This window comes from Zalophus californianus, chromosome 2 (assembly GCF_009762305.2).
Source record: "Zalophus californianus isolate mZalCal1 chromosome 2, mZalCal1.pri.v2, whole genome shotgun sequence".
In the NCBI taxonomy this organism is placed as follows: domain Eukaryota; kingdom Metazoa; phylum Chordata; class Mammalia; order Carnivora; family Otariidae; genus Zalophus; species Zalophus californianus.
Genome location: NC_045596.1, coordinates 123,773,787 through 123,798,896, shown reverse-complemented (window position 1 = coordinate 123,798,896; position 25,110 = coordinate 123,773,787). Strand labels below are relative to the sequence as shown.

The following is a 25,110-nucleotide window of genomic DNA, read 5'->3' as shown; positions in this document are numbered from 1 at the left end:
AGCCGTGTGCCACCCCATGACAGTAGAAGAGCCTCGTTCTAACACCTGCAAAGCCATCAGTACAGTTTATCATCAAAGGCACCATCCATTCTTCCATAGAGGGGTGTTAAAAATCACAACATGCTAGCAGACTATGTTTTAAATGAAGGGAAACCTATCTTTGGAATATAAGCAGAATACTGATGGGAAAATGGCAGGCAATTTGTGAGAAGAAACCATAACTGTTTTTGTTTAATCTCCTTATTGTAAGTGTGACATTACTTTAAAAATTACTATCAGTGACATAAATCTGAATTACAGCGTGAAAGAAAAACTTTCAGAATGGCCCAGTTACCCTTCCTGAACTACTTAAAGGGTTTCCAAAAGACCTCCTCAGGGCAGTCCATTTTCTAGCTTTGATGGAGAAGGGTTGGCTTGTTTTCATCTAAATCTATGGTTCAATCTCCTGTGTGAAGGAAAAATAGATTATAAGGAATCACGGAATATAAAAAGGGATTTAATGTTTACTTCTCCTAAAAGTTTCTTTTTATGGGTTAGCATCATATTTATTAAGAATTTTCTTGGGGCGCCTGAGTGGCTCAGTCCTTAAGCGTCTGCCTTCGGCTCAGGTCATGATCCCAGGGTCCTGGGATCGAGCCCCGCATCGGGCTCCCTGCTCTGCAGGAGGCCTGCTTCTCCCTCTCCCGCTCCCCCTGCTTGTGTTCCCTCTTTGGCTGTGTCTCTCTCTGTCAAATAAATAAATAAAATCTTCAAAGAATTTTCTTGAGTTCTTTCTGCCCACGGGTCTTGTCCACCACCTTTTTAGCCCCAGGGGAAAAAAAAAAAAAAAACTTTATTAAATTCTTTCTTGGGCCTTTTTTTTTTTTCAAATGTAGCTAAATGATATAAAATTGAGATGACTTTAAATCTGAAACTTAAATGGAAAGCATATTCTTTTAAAGATGCTTTTGTCCCGCCTGCTGTGCTGAATTAGGTTGTGAGAGAGCCACCAAAGCTCTGGAATTTACACTGTGGCAGAATACCAGATGAACAAAATAGCTGTTCGTCTTCTAAACAGAGCTGAGGGGTCAGGCATGTGTGTTCGCCCCCACCCTGGCATGGCTCTGCTCACCACCAGGCAGCTAAGAAGGCTCCTCCTCAGCGGTGACCTGAGACCTGCCAACACAAGACATCATCAGAGTGCCTCAAAATGTTTTAGCACTAACCTCTGTGTGCAGAGGAAAGCTGGAATGAAAACACAAGAAGCAAATGCAAGAGAATCACTTATTCAAAAAAGGCCATTTGGTTTGGCTCAGCTTTATCTGGGAGTTTCCAGACCAATTCAGCCTGTATCCTGGAGATCGCAGCCTAGAAAAATAATGTTTTTTCAAGTACATGCATCATTGGCTACTATTAATTCTTAATTTAGACTTATTCTGATAATGTCAGTGGAATAAAATGTAGAGTAATATTTATTTAAAATGCATGAAAGCTACAAACATTGACATTTGTTTTCTCTTTCCTCAGGCCTGTTTAATTCCCCCCCCCCCAACTTGATGGCATCCTGTTAACTCATTAACATGTTCACTTATCCTTTTTTTCTATTAGTGTTAGCTTCTAATATGAAGATTTTTAAAAATTCTGCTTGGCTTTTTTGTCTTGCTTTTTTTAAATGTTAAAATACTAGAGTGATAGTACTCAGAAATGCAGAATGTTTTCTGTGTTATGCCAATTGTGAAAAATATGTGTTTATATCAATTCATGGGATTATTATTCTGTGTTTGGTTATCTAGGTCGCCAATTCTTTTTCTTGCTAAGAAGTTTTAATAATTTTTAATCGTTCAGTTATAATCTCAACATTGGTAGTCTTAACTAAAACCTCGTCAGTTTACTTTTTATGTAAGTGATGTAAAGCACTACTTGTAATTTGATTAACATTGAGATGACTTTATATAAAATGTGCTGTTAAGTAATAGTCCTTAAAAATAATTAAAACTATAATGATGTGGCTCTAAGTAATTCTTTTACAAAAAGAATATTGAGCTAAGGCTAAACTATTTTAAAGAAAACTGGTCTTGGAGACAAAACTGTCCTCCTAGTCTGCGTATTTTTCCATCCCACCCCATAGTTTTTCTTTCTTAGGTACACAAACAGTAGTCATTAAAAAAAAATCGGAAATTGAATTTTGGCAGCTTCCCTCATTGCATTAGAGCTCTCGAATACTTGCGAGTTGTAAGGTCGCTAGGTACAATGAAAGGGACCGAGGTGAAGAAGCCGTTGCAGTAAAGGAGGAGCAAATGCTAAGAGGGAGAAACAGGACAATTGAAACATGCCTAAAAAGTGATGTGCAGACAAACGTTAAAGCATCATATTTTCAATGTTCTCTTAGAGCTTATTTGTAGAATCTTTTGCTGAAAATGTAAAGAAAAATGCCATTAACCTAGGGTAAATAACCTAATATACCTATTGGGTAAACTCTTTATATATTTATAAATATAAATAAGTAAACGTGTGTGTGTGTGTGTGTGTGTGTGTGTGTGTGTGTGTGTGTGTGTGTAATACTACTTAAGGTAGATCCCACTTAGTTGGCTTTCTGGTTTGAGGAGGTATTGCCTGGGGCCCTTTTTGTGGGTTTTCTGCACAGCATGTGTCCTAGCATCTGACCAGTTCTTTTTGGCCTGAGCCAATGGAGGATCATGTGAGGGTGCAGGAAGGCACAGTAAATTAAGCTGGGCACTATAGTCTGTTTCCAGGTCACTGCCTTCTGCCTCTTTCTCATACCTTGCTCACCCTTTGACCTTGTTAGAGCAGTAATGTTTCTTCATAAAACATTCTTAATGAGACTATTTACCTTGCATACCCAATGAGATCATGCTTCATGTAATAAATTCTGTGCTCAAACATAGGCCAAGAAGGCAACTCTTGCAGCTGTTAAAGAATTAACTTTTTGACTGAGGGAGGGGCCTTTTGCTTGGCAGCCACAGCTATCATGGTCCTGTTTTTCTTATTTTAAGTATATTATAAAGCTAGATGGAAGTTTTTCCTCTCCTTTTTTTTCCCTTTTGCTAATTTGTTTGTGTTTTGTTTTACGTCCACAGATCTGTCGATCTTGAGCATAGCGTAGTTATTCCTAAAGAATGTGAAATCTACAAAGCAGATAAATAACATGTATTTCTTTCAGGAATGTTCATCTGATTTTAAAGATCTCACTCAGTCGCAATGGAGCTTAGGACCTTTATTTTTTATCAGAGGTAGTGAGTTCTTCCTCCCCAGTGAATACTATTTTTTATACAGACCGGTTTGAATTCTGCATCTTTTGGTACCTCCTTACATCAGAATGAAGGTGCCCTCACCTGAGCAAAAGCATAAAGCCTGGGACATCTGCTACAGCAGCAGCAGCCCCCAAGTACCCCAAAGTTGACCGTTCTGCCCAGGGAATGAGGAGACAGACTACCTGTGTATGGTACAGGTCGTAATATGCCTCCTACTGAAAAAACTAATCTCTTCAGTAGAGGCGACCTAATGGTAACCTTGCTGAACTTGTAGATGCCATTGGAGGGCCAGTCCCTTTTTCACCCCCCTTTGACCTCTTGATTTGATGTCACCTGCACATGTAATGGGGCTTCTCTCTTCTGTTTTTCCATTGTCATTACCACAGCTCAGCGCCTACCCCCTCTGCCACAGCCCCGTCAGTGCCTTGTGACCCTGTGCAAACCACCGTACCGTCTGTGTGATGGTGATGACAGCAGTACCAGCCTCACAAGGCACTTCTGAGGATTCAGTGAGATATTTTACAAGATGCCGTCCTAGCACTTAACAAAACAGATTCTCAGTGAGTGGCAGCTCTTTACTATCACGATTTCCCCACTAATACAGTTAGTTTAAGGGAGTCCCAGCCTGGCCAAACCTGGAAGACCTGCTGCGTCACCTTCAGAACTCTGGCCCAAGATGGAACCCTCTCCACACATAGCCTCCTTGTACGCACGTTCTCGAGTCTGACTGGCATTAAAAGAAAAAAAGGGAGGGGATAAAAGATGTTGCTAAATGTAAGAGGAAAAAGTAGTATCTATATACCTACAGAAAAGTGCTCGCTTCAGCAGCACATATACTAAAATATATACCTACAGAAAATATAAATGCCATGAAAACAATCATACTGATCATCTGTCTAGCCCCAGAAGTACCTTGTAGGCAGAGGCTTGCGTTGCACCTTCTGACCTCCTGTCTCCAGCAGGGAAAGTAGCAGAATATGTCATTGGGGGTTATCTTCCAGAACCTTGTTACTATCTCTGCAAAATTAGTAGATCCTCTATTCTGGCTGCCTCAGATTCCCTTGAGTCTCTCTGATGAGATTTGGCTTCTGGTGTGAGGGACTCTCCTCTTAGAGGAGTCGGTGGGGCTTAACTTTGGGTGGATCCTGACCCAGGAAGGGGGCCTGGCCCACGTGGGTCTTCAGTGTAACCTGAATCACACCAGAAGCAAACCAGAGCATGGTGGGAATTAACGCAGAGGAATACGGGAAAACGTGACCTCCCATAGAAAGATAAAACAACTTCTCCCTCCCATCGTCTGACTCTCCCAAGTATCTTGTCAGTACCTCTGACCCCACACTTACCCTAGCCTGCTTTACAAACCTAATTACTTTCTTATGTATCGATCCAACTTCCTTCCCCAAGATTCTCATCTCTTGTCCAGACTCCAGTACTGTTATTCAACATTGCACTGCTCCCAGAACCAAGACACCTTCTACACAGTGGGTAGATACTGGTTATTGGCTAAGTAGTAAAGAAACATGTTCTCCAATAGCAACAAAATTATATTTATTATAGATGTGAAGATATCTACGGATATTTGTACACACATTAAAATATAATATATGGATATCCACTAATTTGGAACATCTTTTTCCCCAGGTTTATTGAAGTTATGATTAACAAATAAAAGATTACATATATTTAACGTGTACTGTGTGGTACTGTGATATAAATAAACCTGTGTAATGATTACCACAAGCTACTATATCCATCACCTCATACAGTTACCGTTGTGTGTGTGTGTGTGTGTGTGTGTGTGTGTGTGTGTGTGTGTGTGTGTGTGGAATGTCTTTTAAAGTGGTCAGAAGTTGGGTTTGAGTTTGCCTTGGCATGTTTTCTGTGTTACTAACATCAATAATGCCAGTTAATTTATTAAATTCTGTACATTACTGTGAGAATGTTTAGAGATACTTTTTAAAACACCCTGTTTTCAAGTTCTTTAACCACTCAAGGACTATTTACAAACAATTGAAATGCCACTTTTTTATTATCAGTTGGGAATCTACTCATTCATTCATAATGCAGGGTGCCCCTGGATGCTTACCCCAGTTCCAGGGGTGTGTATTGTCTTGTGAACAACAGATGCTCTTTTTCCTGTTAGTACCAATGGGAGAGGTTTTGCTGTGAAACCAATTAAACTTGTAGAAAGATGACATTCCTTCCTTTGGTTTTACGACACAGAAATACTTGGTTGCCCCCCGCCCCCAGCTCTCTGAGTATGCCATTTCTGGGAAAGGCAAAAAGCAGTTATGCAAATAAAGAGGATGAGAAGGAGAGGAAAACATGAGCAGGGCAAGGGTGGCAGGAGAAATGGTCTGTTAAAAGAGGGTTGATGGGGTGGGTACTGTTACTGTCCTGTGGGTTCAATCCAGAAATTATATTTGGCCTGTGAACAGAAAACACATGTTTACATATAACCTGAGTGTATCCTCTCAGTATATTTACTGCTGAGACCTAATTTCAAGACATGGCATGGAGCATCTCCAAAATGACAGAATTCGGGGCGCCTGGGTGGCTTAGTCGGTTAAGCATCTGCCTTCGGCTCAGGTCATGATCCCAAGGTCCTGGGATCGAGCCCCTGCATCGGGCTCCCTGCTCTGCGGGAAGCCTGCTTCTCCCTCTCCCACTCCCCCTGCTTGTGTTCCCTCTCTCGCTGTCTCTCTCTGTCAAATAAAATCTTAAAATTAAATAAAATTAAATAAAATGACAGAATTCTCACTTTAAATTTTTCCAGTGAAACACTGTGATTGAAAAAAATCCCATACCAGGCTTTATTCTACTCCAGAAGAAGAAGAAAAGCTGTCCTAATTACCCATTTCTAGGACTAAAATATCTTTAACTGAACATACTTGATAAAGATCACGACGAAAGTACTATGAGAACCTAGTGTACCCCCTTATTTTACTATGAGATGCAAGAATGATAGAATTCCTAGCCAGCCATCATTCTACCCAACCAATAGTTTGTCAAAAAGGTATCTTACAGGTCCTATCAGCCTCAGAAGAGAGAGTAAACCAAAGGGGAAGTCTTGCCATGCTACGTTTACGGCCTTTGTGAAATCGTGAGAGCTCACTGGGAATTTTTCACACTTTTTAGAAGGTCCAGCCAGATGCTCCCTGCTTGCTTCTGCATATTGGTCATGATGGGAAGCAGGGCCTCCCCATTGCGCAGCTCCTGGGGGAGCAATTCATGGAGAATCTATAGAGTTCTGTCTCCCAGCAGTGCCAGGAAATAGTGGCTGCCAAGATGCTGTTAGTAATTAAGGACTTGGCAGCTGAGGGCAGCCAGTAAGCACATACTAGTTACTGTAACATCCAGGTAGAACAAGGGAAACTCCTTTAGGTTTAAGTGGGACTGGGACATGTTTGCAGTCACATTAATGCATACACACACACACACACACCCATGCACGTGCACACACCCACCCACAGCTTTTGCTGGCACTTAAGAAATGAAGTGTGGCTCTGGCCACCTGGGAGCATACGTTCCCAAGCCCAGTGCCCATTAACTCCATGTTAATTTAGTAAGGTGGTTAGTAGGCAGTGTTAAGACCCCAAATTTTTGTTCACTGATGCTTTGGATAATGGAAACATGGCTTATTAAGGATCTTTGGTAAAAGATGTTCCTGTGTAATTAGCAAACATCTTAATTATACGCTTGGACTTGAAGCTTGTGCTAATCTTAAAGTGCAAAAATGATGTGAATTAGGTAAAGAGAAAAGGATTAGAAGGGAAGCCGCAAAGCATAACTCCATTACTAGAGTATAATAATTTATACAAGTTTATTAAAATTTGAATTTGAAATAAATTCAATATTTATTGAGTACCCATAAGCATCATGGAAAGGGTGTTAGAGGAACACATGAGACACTATTACCAACTTTTAGGAGCTTTCATTTTAGAATACAGCATGTATTAGAAAAGCAGCATAAAATTTTCAAGTGTTTTAGAAAGACTACTTTGAGTAATAAAACTGTAATTAATTATGTAACTCCCCATGCTTTTAGAAAAGATATTGGATGAGTACATGTGGCTGCAGAATCTGCACATTGAAAATATTACCCTGAGCTATTTAAATAAATGCAGAGTATTTATTACTCGATGTCAAGTGTGTCCCAAATACATCCACAAAATCACAGGGTCAAGTTAAATGTACCTGAAATACTAAACAGAATGTTGATAATCTGCTCACTAGGTTACAGGCTATAGGACATAGCCTTGTGGATAAGTGCTAGAGAAAGTGTTAAGCTCTCTTCTTCGTGATATTTCATGGCATTGACCTTAAATCAGCCAGGAGAATAAACACAGCATCATAGACCTAAGGCCGAAAACAAATAGGAGTTTTATAATTAATTGCAAGCAAGTATCACTTTTAATAAGAGTTGAAAATATAACCCTTGGCTATTTCTAGTCAATCAAATTATGGTTATCATCAGATATAGTTCTACAACGAATGAGGACATTTTAATGAACTGGAATATTTTAAATATTTTCAAAATTATGGAAAGAATGCAAGTACCATTGAAATATTATTTCAGATGTTAGTAATAATTTCCAGTGTGTTTTTATTTTTCTTACCCAGTTAGCCCTCTACAAGATAGGAGAGGGAAGCCTCATCATCTCCATTTTTCAGATGAATCAGTTGAGGCTTAGAGAAAAGTTCATGTGACACAGGCAGTTCCAGGTATCTGATTCCCCAAGTAATTACTGTAGGCTATTGGCGAGGCACCTGGCTGATTTCTTTTCTTGGCGGTCTCTCACTCATCCATTCCTCAGAAGCATCTGAGTTCCCCACTGTAAGCTCGGCACTCTTGGGCAGGACTCATTCGCAGCTTCCCGTTAGCATATGTGAATATGATACATTTGCTTTTCGTTGGAACAATTCCGAAAAATCAGATTTTTCTGCCACAAACCTTTTATTTAAGGAGGTAGTCTATAAAGAAATGAAATGATTTGAAATGACTGTTTTAAAATTGTTCTGCTAATTTTAAACTCCTTAAAGATAGGAATTACATCTTTTAAGCCCAGTTGCAATATTTAATGTTTGTGTGGCAAAGAGATCTGTTGTTGGCTAGTGCCTTGTCTTGTATCTAAATTGGTAAGTGTTTCTGTGATGAATGTTGTAAATATTAATGGCCACAATTGTAATCATGAATGATTGTTTTTTAAAATCAAGTTAATTCGTGTGGCATATTTCTACTCTACATTAAATTTGTATTCTACAAATCCCATACATCTTAGAACTAAGTAGTAGGTGGCTGGTCCTTCAAGAATTTTGAAATAAAGTCTTCAGTAAAATTGGAAACCTTGCATTTGCAAATAAGTTATCACCATAGCTCAAAGTTCAGTTTGGCATTTCTAAGCTTTATTTCCTTTTTATCCATTCAGTCATCCATCCATCTTCCCAGTTGTCTGTCCATCTCCCCATCCACCCCATGCACCTGCTGTCCACCGCTCAGCCTTCCCATCTGCCTTCCAGTCTCCCTTCCACCTCCCCAGTCTTTCATTTCTCATTGTCTATTTTAAGAGCCCTTAAAGGAAATGAGAAAGAAAAGCAGTTGTTATTAAACGTAATACTGACCCTTTGGTTTTCATTAAAATTACCACATTATATTTATTGTCCAAAATGTGGCACTTCTAAGAGTAAACAGAGCGCTACTGGTAATCATGCTGGAAAAACCAGCATAAACTAGGACTGTTCTGGGCAAATCAGAACCTAAGGTCACTCGTACGTAATATGTTCTTCTAAAAATCTAAAGTGGAATTGCATTGTAGTATTATTATATTTTTTTAGTTCTAGATTATATGATATGTGAATTGTTTATATTAAAAATACAGAGTGAGGCAGATTTTTAAAGATTTTATATGTGTGTATTGGTGTAACTTAAACCTGATTTTTGGTAGCATTAATTCCTGTACATGTAGTAGTTAGCTCTCTAGTTTGAAATCATCTAGATATTTAATTTATTCCCTTTTGTTGCCTTGCTTTGGGGTTGATTGCTCTCCCATTAATTCAATGGACATCTACAAATCACTGTCTCCAGATATAGCATGTACCGAGGTGCCAGAGGGGCTCTAAACGAGGAGGGACACCCAATCTTTGTGTTTCAGCGGTTCACGGTGTAGCTGGGGGTGTAGGGCTAGCAGCGTTTACAACAAATAACTGTGCATAAGCCAGCAATTGCACATGGACCAGAACAGGAAGAGTAAGTGGTAGAGAAGCACCAAGAAGAACTAGTAAAGGGGCCAGGGAGAGCTAATTCGAGGAAGCAGAGACAGCACTAGAATAATAAGACCCATTCTGGCACTTGTTGGCGACTTGTTGGTGGATAATAGTGGGAATTACTGGCTTCTGTAAGATTTAACCGAGGCATATGTAACTTATTAGCATATGAAGTAATTTTTCCTTCCTCTGAACTCCCAGCTCAATCATGTGTTAGCTCTGTGATTGTAGACAGATTTTTTAACCCTCTGGTCTGTTTCCTCATTATAAAATAAGAACCTTAATAGTACCTACCCATAAAATTGTTAAATTGGTTAATTGATATGAAATAGGACTGTGCCTGGTATTAGAAAAATACTGAAAAGGGACTGCTTCTGTTAGTATAGCAAGACATCTTTCAAAGAAAAGTAATCCGTTTCAGTCAGTGTTTAATTATACCTTACCTCATGTAATGTATCCCAAACATAATCTAAATTTACCCTTATTGTTTATAATGTTTTACAGCTCGAAAGTCAAAGAAGTTGGGCAAGTTAAAAGGTATTCACGAGGAACAGTCACAGCAGCAGCAACCCCCGCCCCCACCCCCGCCTCCCCAGAGCCCCGAGGAAGGGACGACGTACATCGCTCCCGCCAAAGAGCCCTCAGTCAACACAGCGCTGGTTCCTCAGCTCTCCACAATCTCACGAGCACTCACACCTTCCCCTGTTATGATCCTTGAAAACATCGAGCCTGAGATTGTGTATGCAGGCTACGACAACTCAAAACCAGACACAGCCGAAAACCTACTCTCGACTCTAAACCGCCTAGCAGGCAAACAGATGATCCAAGTCGTGAAGTGGGCAAAGGTACTTCCAGGTAGGACCGCTTCTCCTGTCACGGTCTGCATCCTGAACTAGAGAAGTCAGGGCAACAGATTTCCCCATCTCCAACAGTGCAGTTGGAATTAGCTTCCCATTAAATCCTCATACCAGATTTGTTTCATCAATATCAAATTAATTGAGTGTGTAAGGAAACTCTGTTCATGTGCTCATTTCTCCTGAGATGTTAGGGCTGCGGGTTCTATTGTTAATATACATTCCTTGTGTTGATGATTGAAAGGGGACATTTCAGACCCAAAATATTTATAAGGTAAAATACATTCTGTTTATGCGAGCACAAGGTGAGCCCTTTATCAGCAGCTTGTAACCAGGGCCAATCTAAGCACAGACAAGGAAACTAAGACCTGTCAAGTAAGTTGTATGAGACCCTGAAAGACTATTCTTTCTGAAAATATCATCTTACCTCCAGCACCCTTTAAATTGTCCTTGAAATTCCTTCTCTAGTCATTTTCTGTGCTCTAGAATTTTATTAAGAAGGCCCCTATTAATCTACAGAAGAATCACTTAGACTGGCTATCCCGTTTTCCCAGTTCATTAATCAAAGCAGTTTCTTGGATTATCTGTGGTCAGCCAGGGCCCTAAGAAAAGATTGGGGAAAGCTCCGATAGTTCTTTCTTTGAAGAGGAGCTTCCTCAGGTGAAGCTCTACAAATAGAAGAATACCATGATGCCCCTGGGAATACAGGGGGATGAGAAGAGGGATAAAAGAAGGGTTAACTTAGGCCCAGATGGGAAGCCTGGGGGAGAGGGCAGGACAGGTACCAAGGATGCTCATTCTACTTCACAACTTTGTTGGAGTCCGGTATTACCCCCAGAAGAAAGGAAACAAGGAATGATATTTTTTCAACCATCCCAAATTCATGAAAATTAAAATCTTCCACCATGATAGCAGATATGCAGGAGTTGACAGTTAATTACTAAAATATTCCTTATTTTAATGTTACTGGGAGTAGAATGAAGCAAGTTTTACAGGTTAATATAAATTCTTTCAGTCTAACCAACGGTTTTAGACCGTTATCCACAGTGAAACTGCCTGAACTCCCTGGTTTTATTTGTCCTGGCAGTTCACCCTCATTGAAAATTTGGGGTGAACTTAGAATGAAATGTTGAACAGGGCCATGGTGGGTGCTCCTGAAATGACTGTTGAACTAATTTGAGTCTGTTAGAGACAGGTGACTGTTTGGGGTTGCCTTAAGAAGCTTCTTCCTGGAATGTACTTAAATGCTAAGTGTATTTCTGTGATTAATTGTTCTGTTCTTCAGGATTTAGAAACTTGCCTCTTGAGGACCAAATTACCCTAATCCAGTATTCTTGGATGTGTCTATCATCATTTGCCTTGAGCTGGAGATCGTACAAACATACAAACAGCCAATTTCTCTATTTTGCGCCAGACCTAGTCTTTAATGAGTAAGTACCTATTAATTAGCCTTCATAAAATAAACTGCAGAGTTATTTGTTATGCTTTTTTTATGATTTCTAAACATAAATCATATGTATATTTGTGAAAGAATCCACTGACACTAGCTAGCATTTTTAAGAGGAAAAAATCCTATCATTTAAGAATTTAAAAATTACTTTTTGCAGAATTACCATGCACATGTCTGAGTATATATAAATCAGTGTATATAGTTCTCATATAATAGTATGTGGGAATTGTCCCAAAAGAAAGATGATCCAGTTGGCTCTAGAAACTTGACTGGTACAAAGCCACCATTAATAGAAAACAGTCTCTTTTGGTATCTGCTCCAGTTGAGAAGACTATCTAATTTCTAGGAAATGTGAATGTATGAAGTGCCAGTTTTTGCACGCATTCATGTAGTGGTTCTATGGTTAACAGTATACAGCTGCTCAGTGTTTCATGACACTCAAAATTACCCTTCTTTGCAATCATAAAAAAAGCCAAAATGTGGTAGTGAAATATCTTAGTTTTATGATACATTTTAAAAGATCAAAAGAATTGTAAGAGAGATTTCTTTGGCCATGAATTCCTTCCTACATTAAGTTTACACTTTTTGCATTCCACATTAGCACATGTCATGTATGTTCATTTCCAGCAGTGCTTCTTTGTCATCGTTGGGTCAAGAAACACCTAATATAAAAAAGGAACTTTTGAATTATGACAGTAACCACAGCCATATTCTAACAGATAGCTCTCTCGAGGTATAAAAATAGGGGTTTTCAGTAAGGAAGGAAGCAGATAAGAAATAGATCAGTGATAAAGGAAAGAAAAAGCAATGCAAAAGATGAGAAGTGGACACATAGTGCCAAGATACCTAAATGGTACCATAGCAGTTTCGCTACGAAGTCCAGTTCACCCCAATATGGTAGGTCACAAAGACCATTTTATTCCAGTATAAATTAGGAACATCAGTTGTTGGTTCTCAGGGTGACCCTTCTTTTGGCAATTAGTCAGAAAGAATAATTCTGCTGCATAATTTTTCACCAAAAGCGTGAAGTGAGGCCAAACAACTGACATGCGCATTTTCATTTACTTGTTTTCCTCATTAGTCAGCTGATACTATTAAATAGTAAGCCTGTTTTCAAGTATGGTCTATAAACCAAAAGGAAAACATGTTCCTTGTTTTAAAAGTGTGGGTTAACAAGAATCTCTATTCCATGCCATCCAGCATGTTTCCATTTGATTTTAACAGATTTAAATGATCCATTCAGTCTTCTTGAGGACATATATTAACTTTTCCCCATAAAATACATATAACATAAAAATTTTCCATTTGAGCCATTTGTAAGTGTATAGTTCAGTGGCATTAATTACATTCACATTGCTGTGCAACCATCCCCCCCCACTCCGTCTCCAGGACTTCTTCATTGTCCCAGACAAAAACTTTGAAGCCCTTAAACAAGAACTCCACAGTCTCCCCTCCCCCAAACACCTGATAACTTCTAGTCCATTTTGCCTCTTCTAGGTAATTCATATAAGTAGAGTCATACAATACTTATCCTTCCGTGTCTGGCTTATTTCACTGAAGCATAAGGTTTTCAAGGCTCGTCCTTATTGTACCATGTATCAGAATTTCATTTTATGGCTGAATGATATTCCAGTGTATGTACATAGAATTGATCCTCATTGTTTGCAGATTCTGTGTTTGTGAAATGACCTTCTGGCTACATTTATTTGTAACCTCAGAGTCAAGACTCACAACACTTCCACAGTCTTTCCCAGATGTGCCCAGAGCAGCAATAAATTTGCGTTACCCAATGTGTACATTTCAGCTGAGACTCTCTGCCTTTTTGTTTCAGCTTTCATACTGTGAACAAGTGGCCTTTTCATGGTCTATTTAGTACCACGTTTTTTGCATTTTTGTGCTTTTTGTTGGTGATTTCACCGTTTAAAATGACCTCTAAGCAGAGTGCTGAAGTGCTATCTAGTGTTCCTAAAGCAGGAAGTCTGACGTGCCTTAGGGAGAAAGACATAGGTCTTAGATGAGCTTCTTTCAGGCATGAGTTATAGTGCTGTCAGCTGTAAGTCCAATGCTAATGAATCAGCTATATATTTATTAATAAGGTGCCTTTAAACAGAAATATACATAAAACAGAATTATGTATAGATCAGTTGATGAAAGTGACCAGTGGATCTTAAGAACCTAACCCTGTATTCCCCTTAGGAGGAACAGTTCATTATTCACTGATTCAGTGTTTGCTGCAACTTTATAAAATATAACTACCTTATTTATTTTTACCAAGTAAAGAGCATTGACCACATTTTGTTTATTCATTCATCTGTCAGTAGACACTTGGGTTGTTTACACCTCTGGCTATTGTAAATAACGTTGCTGTAAACATTTGTATGTTAGTATCTGCTTGAGTCCTTGCTTTCATTTCTTTTTTGGTATATATCTAGGAGCATATTACAATTCTACATTAAACTTTTGAGGAACCACCACACTGTTTTCCACAGCAATTGTACTATTTTACATATTCCCACCAGCAATGTGACAATAGTTACAAGAGTTCCAATTTCACCACATCCTTGCTAATACTTATTTTCTGTTTTGGGCTTTTTTTTTTTTTTTAAGATTATTTATTTGAGAGAGAGGGAGGGAGAGAGATGGGGGAGGGGCAGAGGGAGAAGAAGACGGAGACTCTCAAGCGGACTCCCCGCTGAGCACAGAGCTGGACACTGGGCTCCAGCCCAGCACCCTGAGATCTTGACCTGAGCCGAAATCAAGAGTTGGATGCTTAACCAACTCAGCCACCCAGGCGCCCCCTAGGGTTTTTTTTTTAATAGCTTTCCTAGTAGGTATAAAATGTTTGGGGATGGGATTTTTTTGTTTTGTTTTCAAATATATTTGATATATAATATTATATAAATTTAAGGTATGTTGATTTGAGACATTTATATATAGTAATATGATCGCCATTGTAGCAGATGCTTAGCACTTCTGTCAAGTCCCGTAATTGTCATTCCTTTCTTTTGGTAAGAGTAATAGTTAAGATCTAGTCCATTAGCAAGGTTGATGATTGTAATAGTTTATACATTCACTATACTGTACATTAAGTCTGCACAACTTGTCTACTAGTTGCTAGTTTGTACGCTTGAAACACCATCTCTCCGTCCCCCTCCTTTCACCTCCCAGTAACCGCTATTATACTCCGTTTTTGCAAGTTAGCCTTTTTTAGATTCCACATATGAGTGATATCATACAGCATTTGTCTTTCTATGACTTATCTCTTAGGAGTCGGGAAGTCCTTTCTCATTGTGGTTTTGGCTTGCATTTTCCTAATGGCTAATGATGTTGGGCCTCTGTTCGTGAGCTTATTGGCCATTTGTAGATCTTCTTTGGAGAAATGTGTGTTCAAGTCCTTTGATCATTTTTAATTGGATTGTTTGTCTTTTTGTTCTTGAGTTGTAGGAGTTCTTTATATACTCTGGATATTAAACCCTTATCAGAGATGTGGTTTGTATATTTTTCCCATTCTGTGGGTTGTCTTTTCACTCTTGATAGTATCCCTTGAGGCATTTAAAATTACAGGTTTTAATTTTAATGAAGTGCAGTTTATTTTTTTCTTTTGTTGCCTATGCTTTTGGTATAGTCTGTTAGTTTTTAATTGTATGCACATATCCAAGTATACAGGTTCTGAAAAAGGTACAAAATTGTAAGAATCCTTTTTAACAAATGAGATTTAGGGGAAAGCAACTTATATTTGAAGTCTAAATTAATGTAATTGAAAGGTTTGGGAAATAAATAAGAAACCAAAAATAAAAAAGGCCATATACACTTTGTGTACATTTGCCTATTATAAAAAATACTAATAGAGATGAAATGGAAACACAGAAATGGCTTTCTAATGTTTTAAATAGTTAAATGTTATGATATTATATAATTATTAGAATGAAAATTTTATCTCTGTTCTTAAAACTTTGACCTTAACCCCACCCTAGAGTTCTGTAGGTTTCTCTCAAGTAGAAACTAGAATAGGGCAGGGCTGTGTTTTTCAGAATTGAAAAAGGGGGGAACCTACTTCCAGAAAACATTTAGAAATGACATAAAGCCTTTTGATCAAATCACACCAACAAAAAGAGCTTGATCAGTAGCTCTATCACAGGGTGCTATCATAGACCCTCTATTTTTTTTTAAGAGAAACTATTAAGAGAGGATGGCCTGCAACTAGAGTCTGAATGCATATGTATGCTTCATCCTGCATTTATTGAAGGAATATTTGCTAGCTGTTGTCAAGGTTCTGAACAGTGCCCAGCGGCAGGAAGGAACTCCGTGCAGAGTTATGTAGTGATGGGACACGGAGAGAAATGCAAAGATGTTGAAAGGCAAAGTGGACAGGAATTGCTGGTGGTCAGATTCAGGTAGAGAATGGAGGGGAGGAAGAAATGGGTGTCTAGGATGACTTCCAGGCCTCTGCCTTAAGTGCCAGGTCAGATTTGGTGTCACTGCCCAGGAAAAGGGAGCAAGGGTAGAGGACCAGAGTTTGGAAGGGAAGAAGAAAGGAGGGTGTGAAGCCAGTTTTAAACCTAAGATTGAACTGCCTTTCAAATATTATTCAAGGGAAGATATTAAATAAGCAGTTTTTATACACACCCAAAGCGTAGAGAGAGGTCCCAGCTGAAGATACCAATGTTGGACTCGTGTTAGAGGTGGTAGTCAAAGGGCACAAGACAGGGGAGTGCGGGTCACAGGTCCTAAGGAAAGAGAGGGCTTACAGAAAGAAAGTATGGCTATCAGCATTAAACGCCACGTGAGCCCAGTGAGCGGTGAACCGAGAGCTGGAAGCACGCCTCCCCGCTTGCTGGCCAGCGCCTTGCACATTCTTGTCTGCTGAGCGTGTCCCTGTACTTTCCTTCAGCCAGTACCTGTGCTTGCATAGCCTTCCACCAAGGGAGGGAAGGAATTGGGATTTTGTGCAAGGAAGTAACATACTTCCTTCAGCTGAGGGGAGATCAGCTCTCACGGGACCCTCCCTTACCTCCCGCTCACCCTCCGCCGGCTCAGGCCACCTCACACCTGCATCGGCAGCTCGCTCCTAAGCATCCATAGCCCTGCTTTGGTTCCCTGGTACCTCCCCGTTGAAATCACAAGCTCTGTCATCATCAGCTTTTAATTTCCAGCACCTGGCACGGTGTCCAGGGCAAAGTAGGAACTCTGTAAATATTTGCCGAATAAGTGAATTATTGAACAAATGAACCAAACAATCCATTAATTAGTCTAGAAGATGCTTTCTACGTTATCATTGCTGATTATGAGGATGACATCTATGATAAAGAAGTGTGATAGGGGATGCAGTTTTCATGCCAGAAGCTTTGCTGTATTTAAAACCGTGAGCAAAACTTCAATAGTTGATCCTTTGTGTTTGCCTTCTCCTGTGAAACAGATCTGAAAGCTCCCAAAGATCTTATCCTTAACGCTGTGTACTGGCTTTATTGGAGTTGGAGGAAAGGTGGGGAGCAGAGAATAATTAAGGAAAACATTCTTTCCCATCTTTTTTTATTAAACATTGAGGTGAAGATATGAGTTAATACTTTAAATTAGCATAGAACTTTTCTTATTATAAATGTGAAACTTTTCAAACATGTATTAAATGATTCTTCAATTGTACCTTGAAACAGCTTATCATATATTGCTACAGATCGCTGCAAGTATTCAAATTTCTTATCAATTCAGTACACATATTAAAACTCCCATTTAAGCCTGTAATGAAATTTCTTCCAATTTTTTTTTTAAATTTCTGAAAGGCAGGTTCAGTGTTACCACTCTCTTTTAAGTCTTGGCCAGTATTTTAGAAGTAAAAGTATATTTAAAAGCATGTTTATGTTGTCTCAAGTGGTAGCCCAACAAAAAATGGTTTTGAATGATCTTTCACTGAACATAATTTGTGGTTCCTGAACCTTTATTTTATTTATTTATTTTTCTGGTTCAGAGACGGTAGGAGCAAGAGTTTAAGCCTCGGTGCCACTTTCTGAGCCCCTCTGAGTGAGCGCTCTGAGTGTGTCTGCCTCAGACTTGGACTCGTTAACCTCAGCTCCATAGTGACACCCCCCCCCGCCCACCGCCATTGGCTGTGTGACGGCAGCACCAGACTCGGTATCAGTCATTTCCTGGTTCATGGAGTGCTGCCTGTCCCTGTTGTGTCCCCAGTGGGGGGACCACTGTGCTGCCATTGTCCAGTAGTCCTTGGTGAGGGGCCCTCCCTGGGTCACAGTGCCGTTTAAGGATCCTCTGCACCCAAGCAAGGTCCAAAAGCTCTAGTAGGCCTGGCTCATAGGCTGTGTCTTCCAAGGCCGTGTCACTTGTTGTTCCAGCTGGGAGCAGGGTGTCCCCAGGAAGGCCAGGAGCGCACGGAGCTGGGCCACGGCAGGCCTCCCCCATGCCTCCCAGGGCAGCATGGTTGGTATTCCTGAGGTGACTTCTGTGCCTGGGCCCTCGCTCCAGCAGGGTAAGAGCCAGCGATGGGTGGGGGACAGGGGTTCTGATGAGAGGAGCCACGGAAGCAGGATGAGCCTGGGTCACCTTCCCCTTCACTGGCTTCATGTACTTTTCCTGCTCTATCCCCAGCGGCTCTTCCCCTCTTCTCTTCCCTTTCTGTGGCTTCCAAACAGGATCTCTTACTTCCCCTGTGCTCACTGGGACACCGTTCTGAGTAGTGTCCAATATCTGACCTCCACCCTTTCCCGCTCCCTTCCCTCCTCCTCCTTCCTCCCTCTCCTCCTCCTTCCGTCTCTCCCTCTGTGTCTTACACACACACACACACACACACACACACACACACACACACACACACACACACTCCCCACTCCCGTCTTCTGAGATTTCCTGTTTTTTTCTTCTGGGTCAGTATGAAGACATAAACTGAAAGAACAAAAAGTCGCCCTTCTGTGCCTTCTCTTTCCATTGGCCCCTATGGAAACGAGGTCCTGTCCTACTAGCTAGAGGGCCAGAGTCTCAACAGACTGGGGTGTGGCCATTCTGAGTGTTGGACAGGAGCCCCAGCTCCCCCTTTAGAGGGTGCCTGTGTTGCCCTTCTTCCCATGGTTCCCCCTCGCTGGCCGCTCTTTGCATCTGGCCCTCTTCGCTCATGCCCAGCCCTGTAAACTATCAAGATTGACACTCCTGAATAAAGAAAAACAATGTCACAAATCAGAAAATGGTCAATCCTTGCCTGCAAGTGGCAGAAACATGGCAGAATGGGATTTTTTTTTTTTTTCTGTTGCACAAAGACAAGGTGTGGAAAATATCCTGCCACCTGAAGGAGACCAGGCAGAGGGAACTATAGGTAAAGGTACAATGAAACCTGAGGAGATTTTGTAAGCTATGAATGAGAAATAAGAATTCAATCATATATGGAAGCAAAGGAAAGGTAGGGGCAGAACTCCAAACAAGAGGTATTTCTTCCCTTCTTTTTTCTCCCATTGTTTGAAAACAGTATTTCTTCCCCTTAATCAACTAGCATGGTGATAAGAAGTAGAGTCAGAGCAAAAAGTTACTTCTAGACATTTCTAGCCAAAGGGTTGAGAGGAGGAAAGTTCTTAAATAAATGGGTAACTTGGCTGTGGGATGCTGCTTCTGGGTTACTGCTCACATTAAGAAAAGTTCTTGAAACAAGCATGCAGGGGTCAGGGACTGCCCTTACCTGAGAAAGGCAAGAACACTGAAGAGAGGAGTATTAAGACTGTGGAATCACAGACCTGTACCTCTGAAACAAATAATACATTATATGTTAAAAAAAAAAAAAAAAGAAGATAGGAAGGGAAGAATGAAGGGGGGAAAATCAGAGGGGGAGACTTACCATGAGAGACTGTGGACTCTGAGAAACAAACTGAGGGTTCTAGAGGGGAGGGGGTTGGGAGGATGGGTTAGCCTGGTGATGGGTATTAAAGAGGGCACGTTCTGCATGGAGCACTGGGTGTTATACGCAAACAATGAATCATGGAACACTACATCAAAAACTAATGATGTAATGTACGGTGCTTAACATAACATAAAAAAAAAAAAAAAAGACTAGAACTGTAGGTAGACCTTCTAATTCATGCCTCAACCCATCTTCTTTTTCACCAAACTCTGCCTTCTCCTTTTGGACTGTTCTTGGGAGAAGGAGATATGTGATATTTATTCAGTCCATTCATTCAATACATATTTCTTGAGCAACTTCAATATACCAGGCACTGTTCTAGGCACTGGGAATACAACAGGGAGAAGATGGAGTTCACACTCTGGTGGTGGGTGGGTGGGATAGCAGAAGAAGTGGAGGCAGCAAGGTGAAGAAGTCCCACCTGCTGTGTCTCCCAGGACTGTAGCTCAGGGAACATACCATCATCCTTGTGTACAACCACGAACAAGTGGTATTTAAAATAATAAGGTGCAGTTCGGATTCTCTCAGAAGATGTACTAGCGCCCTTGGTAAGCCACATTGACCTCCTCGTGGTATCTTGAAGGATCTCAGCCCAGACCCTTTCCACCTGCTCTTTGTTGCAGGAGGATGGTCCTTTCTCACCTTCTTGTCTCAGCTGGAATGACCACCAGATCTAGAGAGACCCATCTGCTCAGTCCCTCCCCGTTATATCACGTGTTTATTTTCTTGGTAGTAGGTCTCCTGCTGCCATAACGTAGGCTCAGAGAGGGCAGGAACCTGGCCTGTCTGGTTTATCTTTGCACACCCAGGACCTAGAATACTGTCTGGCATTAGTAAATGCTTGATGAACTAATTAATTTTAAAAATGCTATTTTCAGCATTATTTCCAGCTGCTTCTCTGCATAAACTCTGTGCAAGCCAAATTAACCTTTCTCTTCCCTTAGTCCTGTCTTTCCACTGCTGTGCCTTTGCTCCTAACATTTTCCTTTTCCCTCCCTCACCCAACCCAAAGGACACCTCCTCTCTGGTAACTTCTATTATCTTCAAAATCAAGAGGGACTTTTGCCCCAAAAACTCTTTTTTCTGTATTACTTTTTTCTCTGTCAATTATTTGCTGTTTTTTGTGTTTTATGTATGTTTTCCCTCCAGCTATACTGTAAACTTCTAGAGCACAGGAAGCATACTTGAAAAAAAAAATGTTCCTTAATATTTAGCAAAATGCTTTTTACATATTGACACTTGGCGGCTTTTTCTGGTCTGTTAATTGAGTGCTCTTTCTAGTACAAGTGTCAGATGCAAGATTCCTGATATGGGTTTACTCTACAATGCTTTTAGGTGTAGCATTGGGAACTTAATGAAAAAGATTCATTTTTTATAGGATTCTTTCAAATTTTACTTCAGGAACATTGCTATATGGTTATATTTCTTACATTACTTCTGGTAGCGTACTTGAGAAATTTCCTAAGTAGTCAGTGAAGCCAGGTAATTGCCAGTATAGTATGAAATTAAAACAAAAAGGAGACTGCAAATGGAATGCACTGTTTAAGCTTTATAGAACTATACAGAGATTGCACAGAGTTTTTTTTTGGGGGGGAGGGGGTTGGGGGATTGGGTTTTGGGGATTTTTCTGGTTTTTCTGTTGTTTTTGTTGTTGTTGTTGTTTTAACCAGTCTTCTGTTGAAGACACTGGCCATCTATTTTTTTTTTTTTTAACGATGTATTTATTTGAGAGAGCGTGAACCTGGGTAGGGGGAGGGGCAAAGGGAGAGGGAGAGGGAATCTTCAAGCTGACTCTGCACTGAGTGTGGAGACCCACACAGGGCTCGGTCTCACAACCCTGAGATCATGACTGGAGCCAAAATCAAAAGTCAGATGCTTAACCAGCTGAGACACCCAGGCACCCCGAGATTGTACCGAGTAGTAATTATGCAAGAAATATGTCCAAGCCTTACTCTGAATAACTAGAGGGAGCTATTTTTTATTTTGAATAAAAGTCAAAACCAGTTTAAGGTCACATGTTATCTGTAAAAGGCTTAGTGTGGCTAATAGCAGCATGTTGCTTTGTATTTCAGTAAACATGCCCAAAGACTTTGGTCTCTTGAGCTAAAAATACTCTTCCTTTCAATATAAAATAAAATCACTGCAATGAATTTGTGGGTTTTTTTTGAAAAATTGATAAACAGAGAAAAATTATTTTTGATGCAGTGATTACACATTGTAAGATTGGGGCAGCTGGTGAGGAATGGATTAGTTAGTTACAAAACTGAGGAGAGTGCCAGGCTTCCTCCTTTAACCCAGGTCATCATCAGACACGTAGATGGTGTCTTTGATCATTCTCCTCTAGATTGAAGTAAGAGAACACACTTGAATGTGTCTTGATATATAACCTGTTCAGTGAGCTTTCATCTCTAGACACTTCTAGAACCAAAAGCCACACGATTATCTATTTTTATTGTATCATGCATGAGAGATGATTTAGATGTTAATACCTCACTTCCACCCGTGAAACCTAAGCAAATTAATTGATTTGTGTATCTGAGAGGCTCTGAAGAGGTTAATTTTTGAGGAGGGGTTCTGGCATTGATACTTTCCTGAAAGAAACAAGTAGAGAAGGGGAAAAAAAAAAAAAAGGCCATATTTGGTGACCTTCAGTGTACTTACTAAAGCTCATCTGTGGAGTGCCTGCGTAGCTCATTGGTTAAGCATCCAACTCTTAGGTCGTGATCTCAGGGTCCTGGCATCGAGCCCCACGTCAGGCTCTGCAGAGTCTGCTTAAGATTCTCTCTGTCCCTCTCCCTCTGTTTCTCCCCCCCACCCCCCGTGCTTGCACATGCACTCTCATTCTTTCTCAAAATAAATAAGTAAATCTAAAAACAACAAAAAAAGCTCATCTGTGTATCAGCAGTAGGAGTACTGCCCCAGCCAGTGTCCATATTTACAGATGTGGCAACCTTTGTCTCATGGCCCCTCACCTGTGCTTCTCCACCTTGAAAGAGCCCCTGCCTCAATAGAATCAATGGAATTAGTAGTTTATAAACTCCTAATTTCTTTTTTGCTGTAGGTATGATGTCACGCTCTGTCTTAGTCACCTTGGGCTGTTGTAACAAAATACCACAGGCCGGGTGGCTTAAACAGCGGACATTCATTCCTCACAGTTCTGGAGGCTGCAAATCTGAGAGCAAGGTGCCTGTGTGGTTGTGTTCTGTGAGGGCCCCCTTCCTGGCTTACAGACCACTGCCTTCTCGCTGTGTCCTCATATGGGAAAGACAAAAAGCTCTGGTGTCTCTGCTGCTGCTGCTTTTTTTAATTCCATCATGGGGGCTATGCCCATCTAAACCTGTTTACTCCCAAAAGCCTCACCTCCCACTGTTATCACCTTGGGGGTTAGGATTTCAACATATGAATTTTGGGGGACACAAACATTCGGTCTCTATCATCTCCACTTACATGGATAATAGGGTACAATCAAGTGGTTTGGAGGGGGAATTTGAAGGATGATGAGCTGGTGCTTTTAGAGCTTCTGTTTATATAAGTTACATCTATTCATATTTACCTATATTAGAAACTGAAACAAATTTTTAGAATATGGTTTTATCATTCACATTAAAATAGCAAGTACATATTATATAAATAACAAACGGCATAGCATAAATATGGTATGAAAAATAACTTTTTTAACAAAAGAAAAGTATTAAAAGAATGGCACTCTTTTGCTTTTTTGTAAATCCTTTCAATCTGACTTAAATGAAGACAGTTACATTCCCTTGTCTGCTTCTCATATTCAGTCTGTGGTGATAGGTTGTTTTGGTTGAAGTATATGAAAAAAAATTCAGTTTCACCCAGGTAGTTAGTTGGAGAAAGGAGTACCTTGCAGACCCCTGGAAAGGGTCTTGGGGATATCCCAGAGTCCCCAGACCACACTTTGAGAAACACTAGATGAGGTGATTGATAAAACCCAACCCAAACTTAAAATTCTGCTTGGCTTTGGGGAAGCCTCACTTGTGGTATGGATCTCTGTTTCTTCATTCAGGAAAGACTTAATCTCTACTCAAGTTATCAGATAATCACTGAATAGTGAATAGAACGTGGTCCTCGTGCTTAAGGGGCTCTCAGTCTAGTAGCAGAACACTTACAGAGCCTACTATGTACCATTTTCTGTACTTGATGCTTTTATATGAACTGTCTTCTTCATAGACAGTCATGTTTTCAGGCAGATACTATTATCACTGCTTTATAAATAACTCAGCTGCCTCAGACAGACAGACGTTCAGTAGGGTTATCCAAGGATGATCGCATAGCCGCTGAGAGGTGGATCTCAGGTTTGAGCCCAGATTTCCCTGGAAGTTCATGCTGTTCTCATTATGCCATCTGTCTCCGTGCATCTACAAAGTAATGGAAATGGAAGGGTCTTCAGGGTCCCTTCCAACCTCCTACAGTTTATGATTCTGCTTTACCAACAAGATAACTTATTCTTGTAGCTATGAGAACTTGTGACCGAAATGAGGCCAGTTAAAAGGGAAGCGGACAGTATTATAAGCGAATATCCTGATTGCTTCCCCTAACGTGAAATTTATGTCTTTCTGTTGTTTAGCTTAAAAAAATTATGAACAATGGCTAACGTTTCACTGGTCACTAATAAATATCGGGAATATTTACAATATGCAAAGCACCATGGTGGCTGTTGTAAGGAACCCAAAGTGAGAGACACAATTTCCATCTTCCAGAATTCTGTCCTGTTGTTGGTGAATTAAGACCCAGGCACAAGAGTAGTGGCCCAACAGGATGAAGTCCACATGACAAGTGTGACAAATAAATTGTATTTAAGATGGGGGCTCCAGGAGTTTAAAGAGAAGGTGATTCCCCTGGGCTGAAGTGATCAAAGAAAGCTGCCTGGCAGAATTATCTGGCTTTAAAATTTGTATTAGCCTCTAAAGGAGGGTCCGAATTTGGATGGGCACAGTGAACCCGATGCTCTGTGGTCCGGGCATGAGGAATTGTACCTGAGCAGGAAAGGGGATGAGTCTCTGAAATTCAGAGTTGGAAGTTATCGAACTCTGCATTGGGCATGAAGAACGGTGGGCTCACACTTCAGACTGGAAGAGGCTGTTTCTTTCCCGCTCTCCTTTTCTTCTTTTGCTAGTTCTGTTTTCCCTAACCTCCTTCCTGCCACAACTGACTTTTTTTTTTTTTCTTTCTTGTCTCAACCCTCCACTTCTGCTTGACCCTTTCTCCTTCCCTCCGTTTTCTGGCTTTCTCTTTTCCTCTTTTTCTCCTCTGTCCTTTTGCCCCTGCGACTCTACAGCCCTTCAGTCTCTCTCATTTATCAAATAAAAATGTTGTGTCCCATTGTCAGCTTAGCTTTTAAACTGAGACATAATTGACATGTCACACTGTATTAGT

General features: G+C 40.5%; 1 protein-coding gene across 4 annotated transcripts in view; it reads left to right on the top strand.

Annotated features, from left to right (window-relative positions):
- The window catches only part of NR3C2 (nuclear receptor subfamily 3 group C member 2), a 332,631-nt gene that overhangs the window by 246,180 nt on the left and 61,341 nt on the right, over positions 1–25,110 (top strand). For all 4 annotated transcript variants that reach the window (XM_027599952.2, XM_027599953.2, XM_027599951.2 and 1 more), the window contains exons 5-6: positions 10,020–10,370; positions 11,655–11,799. In XM_027599952.2, the coding sequence (XP_027455753.2) occupies positions 10,020–10,370; positions 11,655–11,799 (496 nt within the window). The remainder of the gene's footprint in view (positions 1–10,019; positions 10,371–11,654; positions 11,800–25,110) is intronic.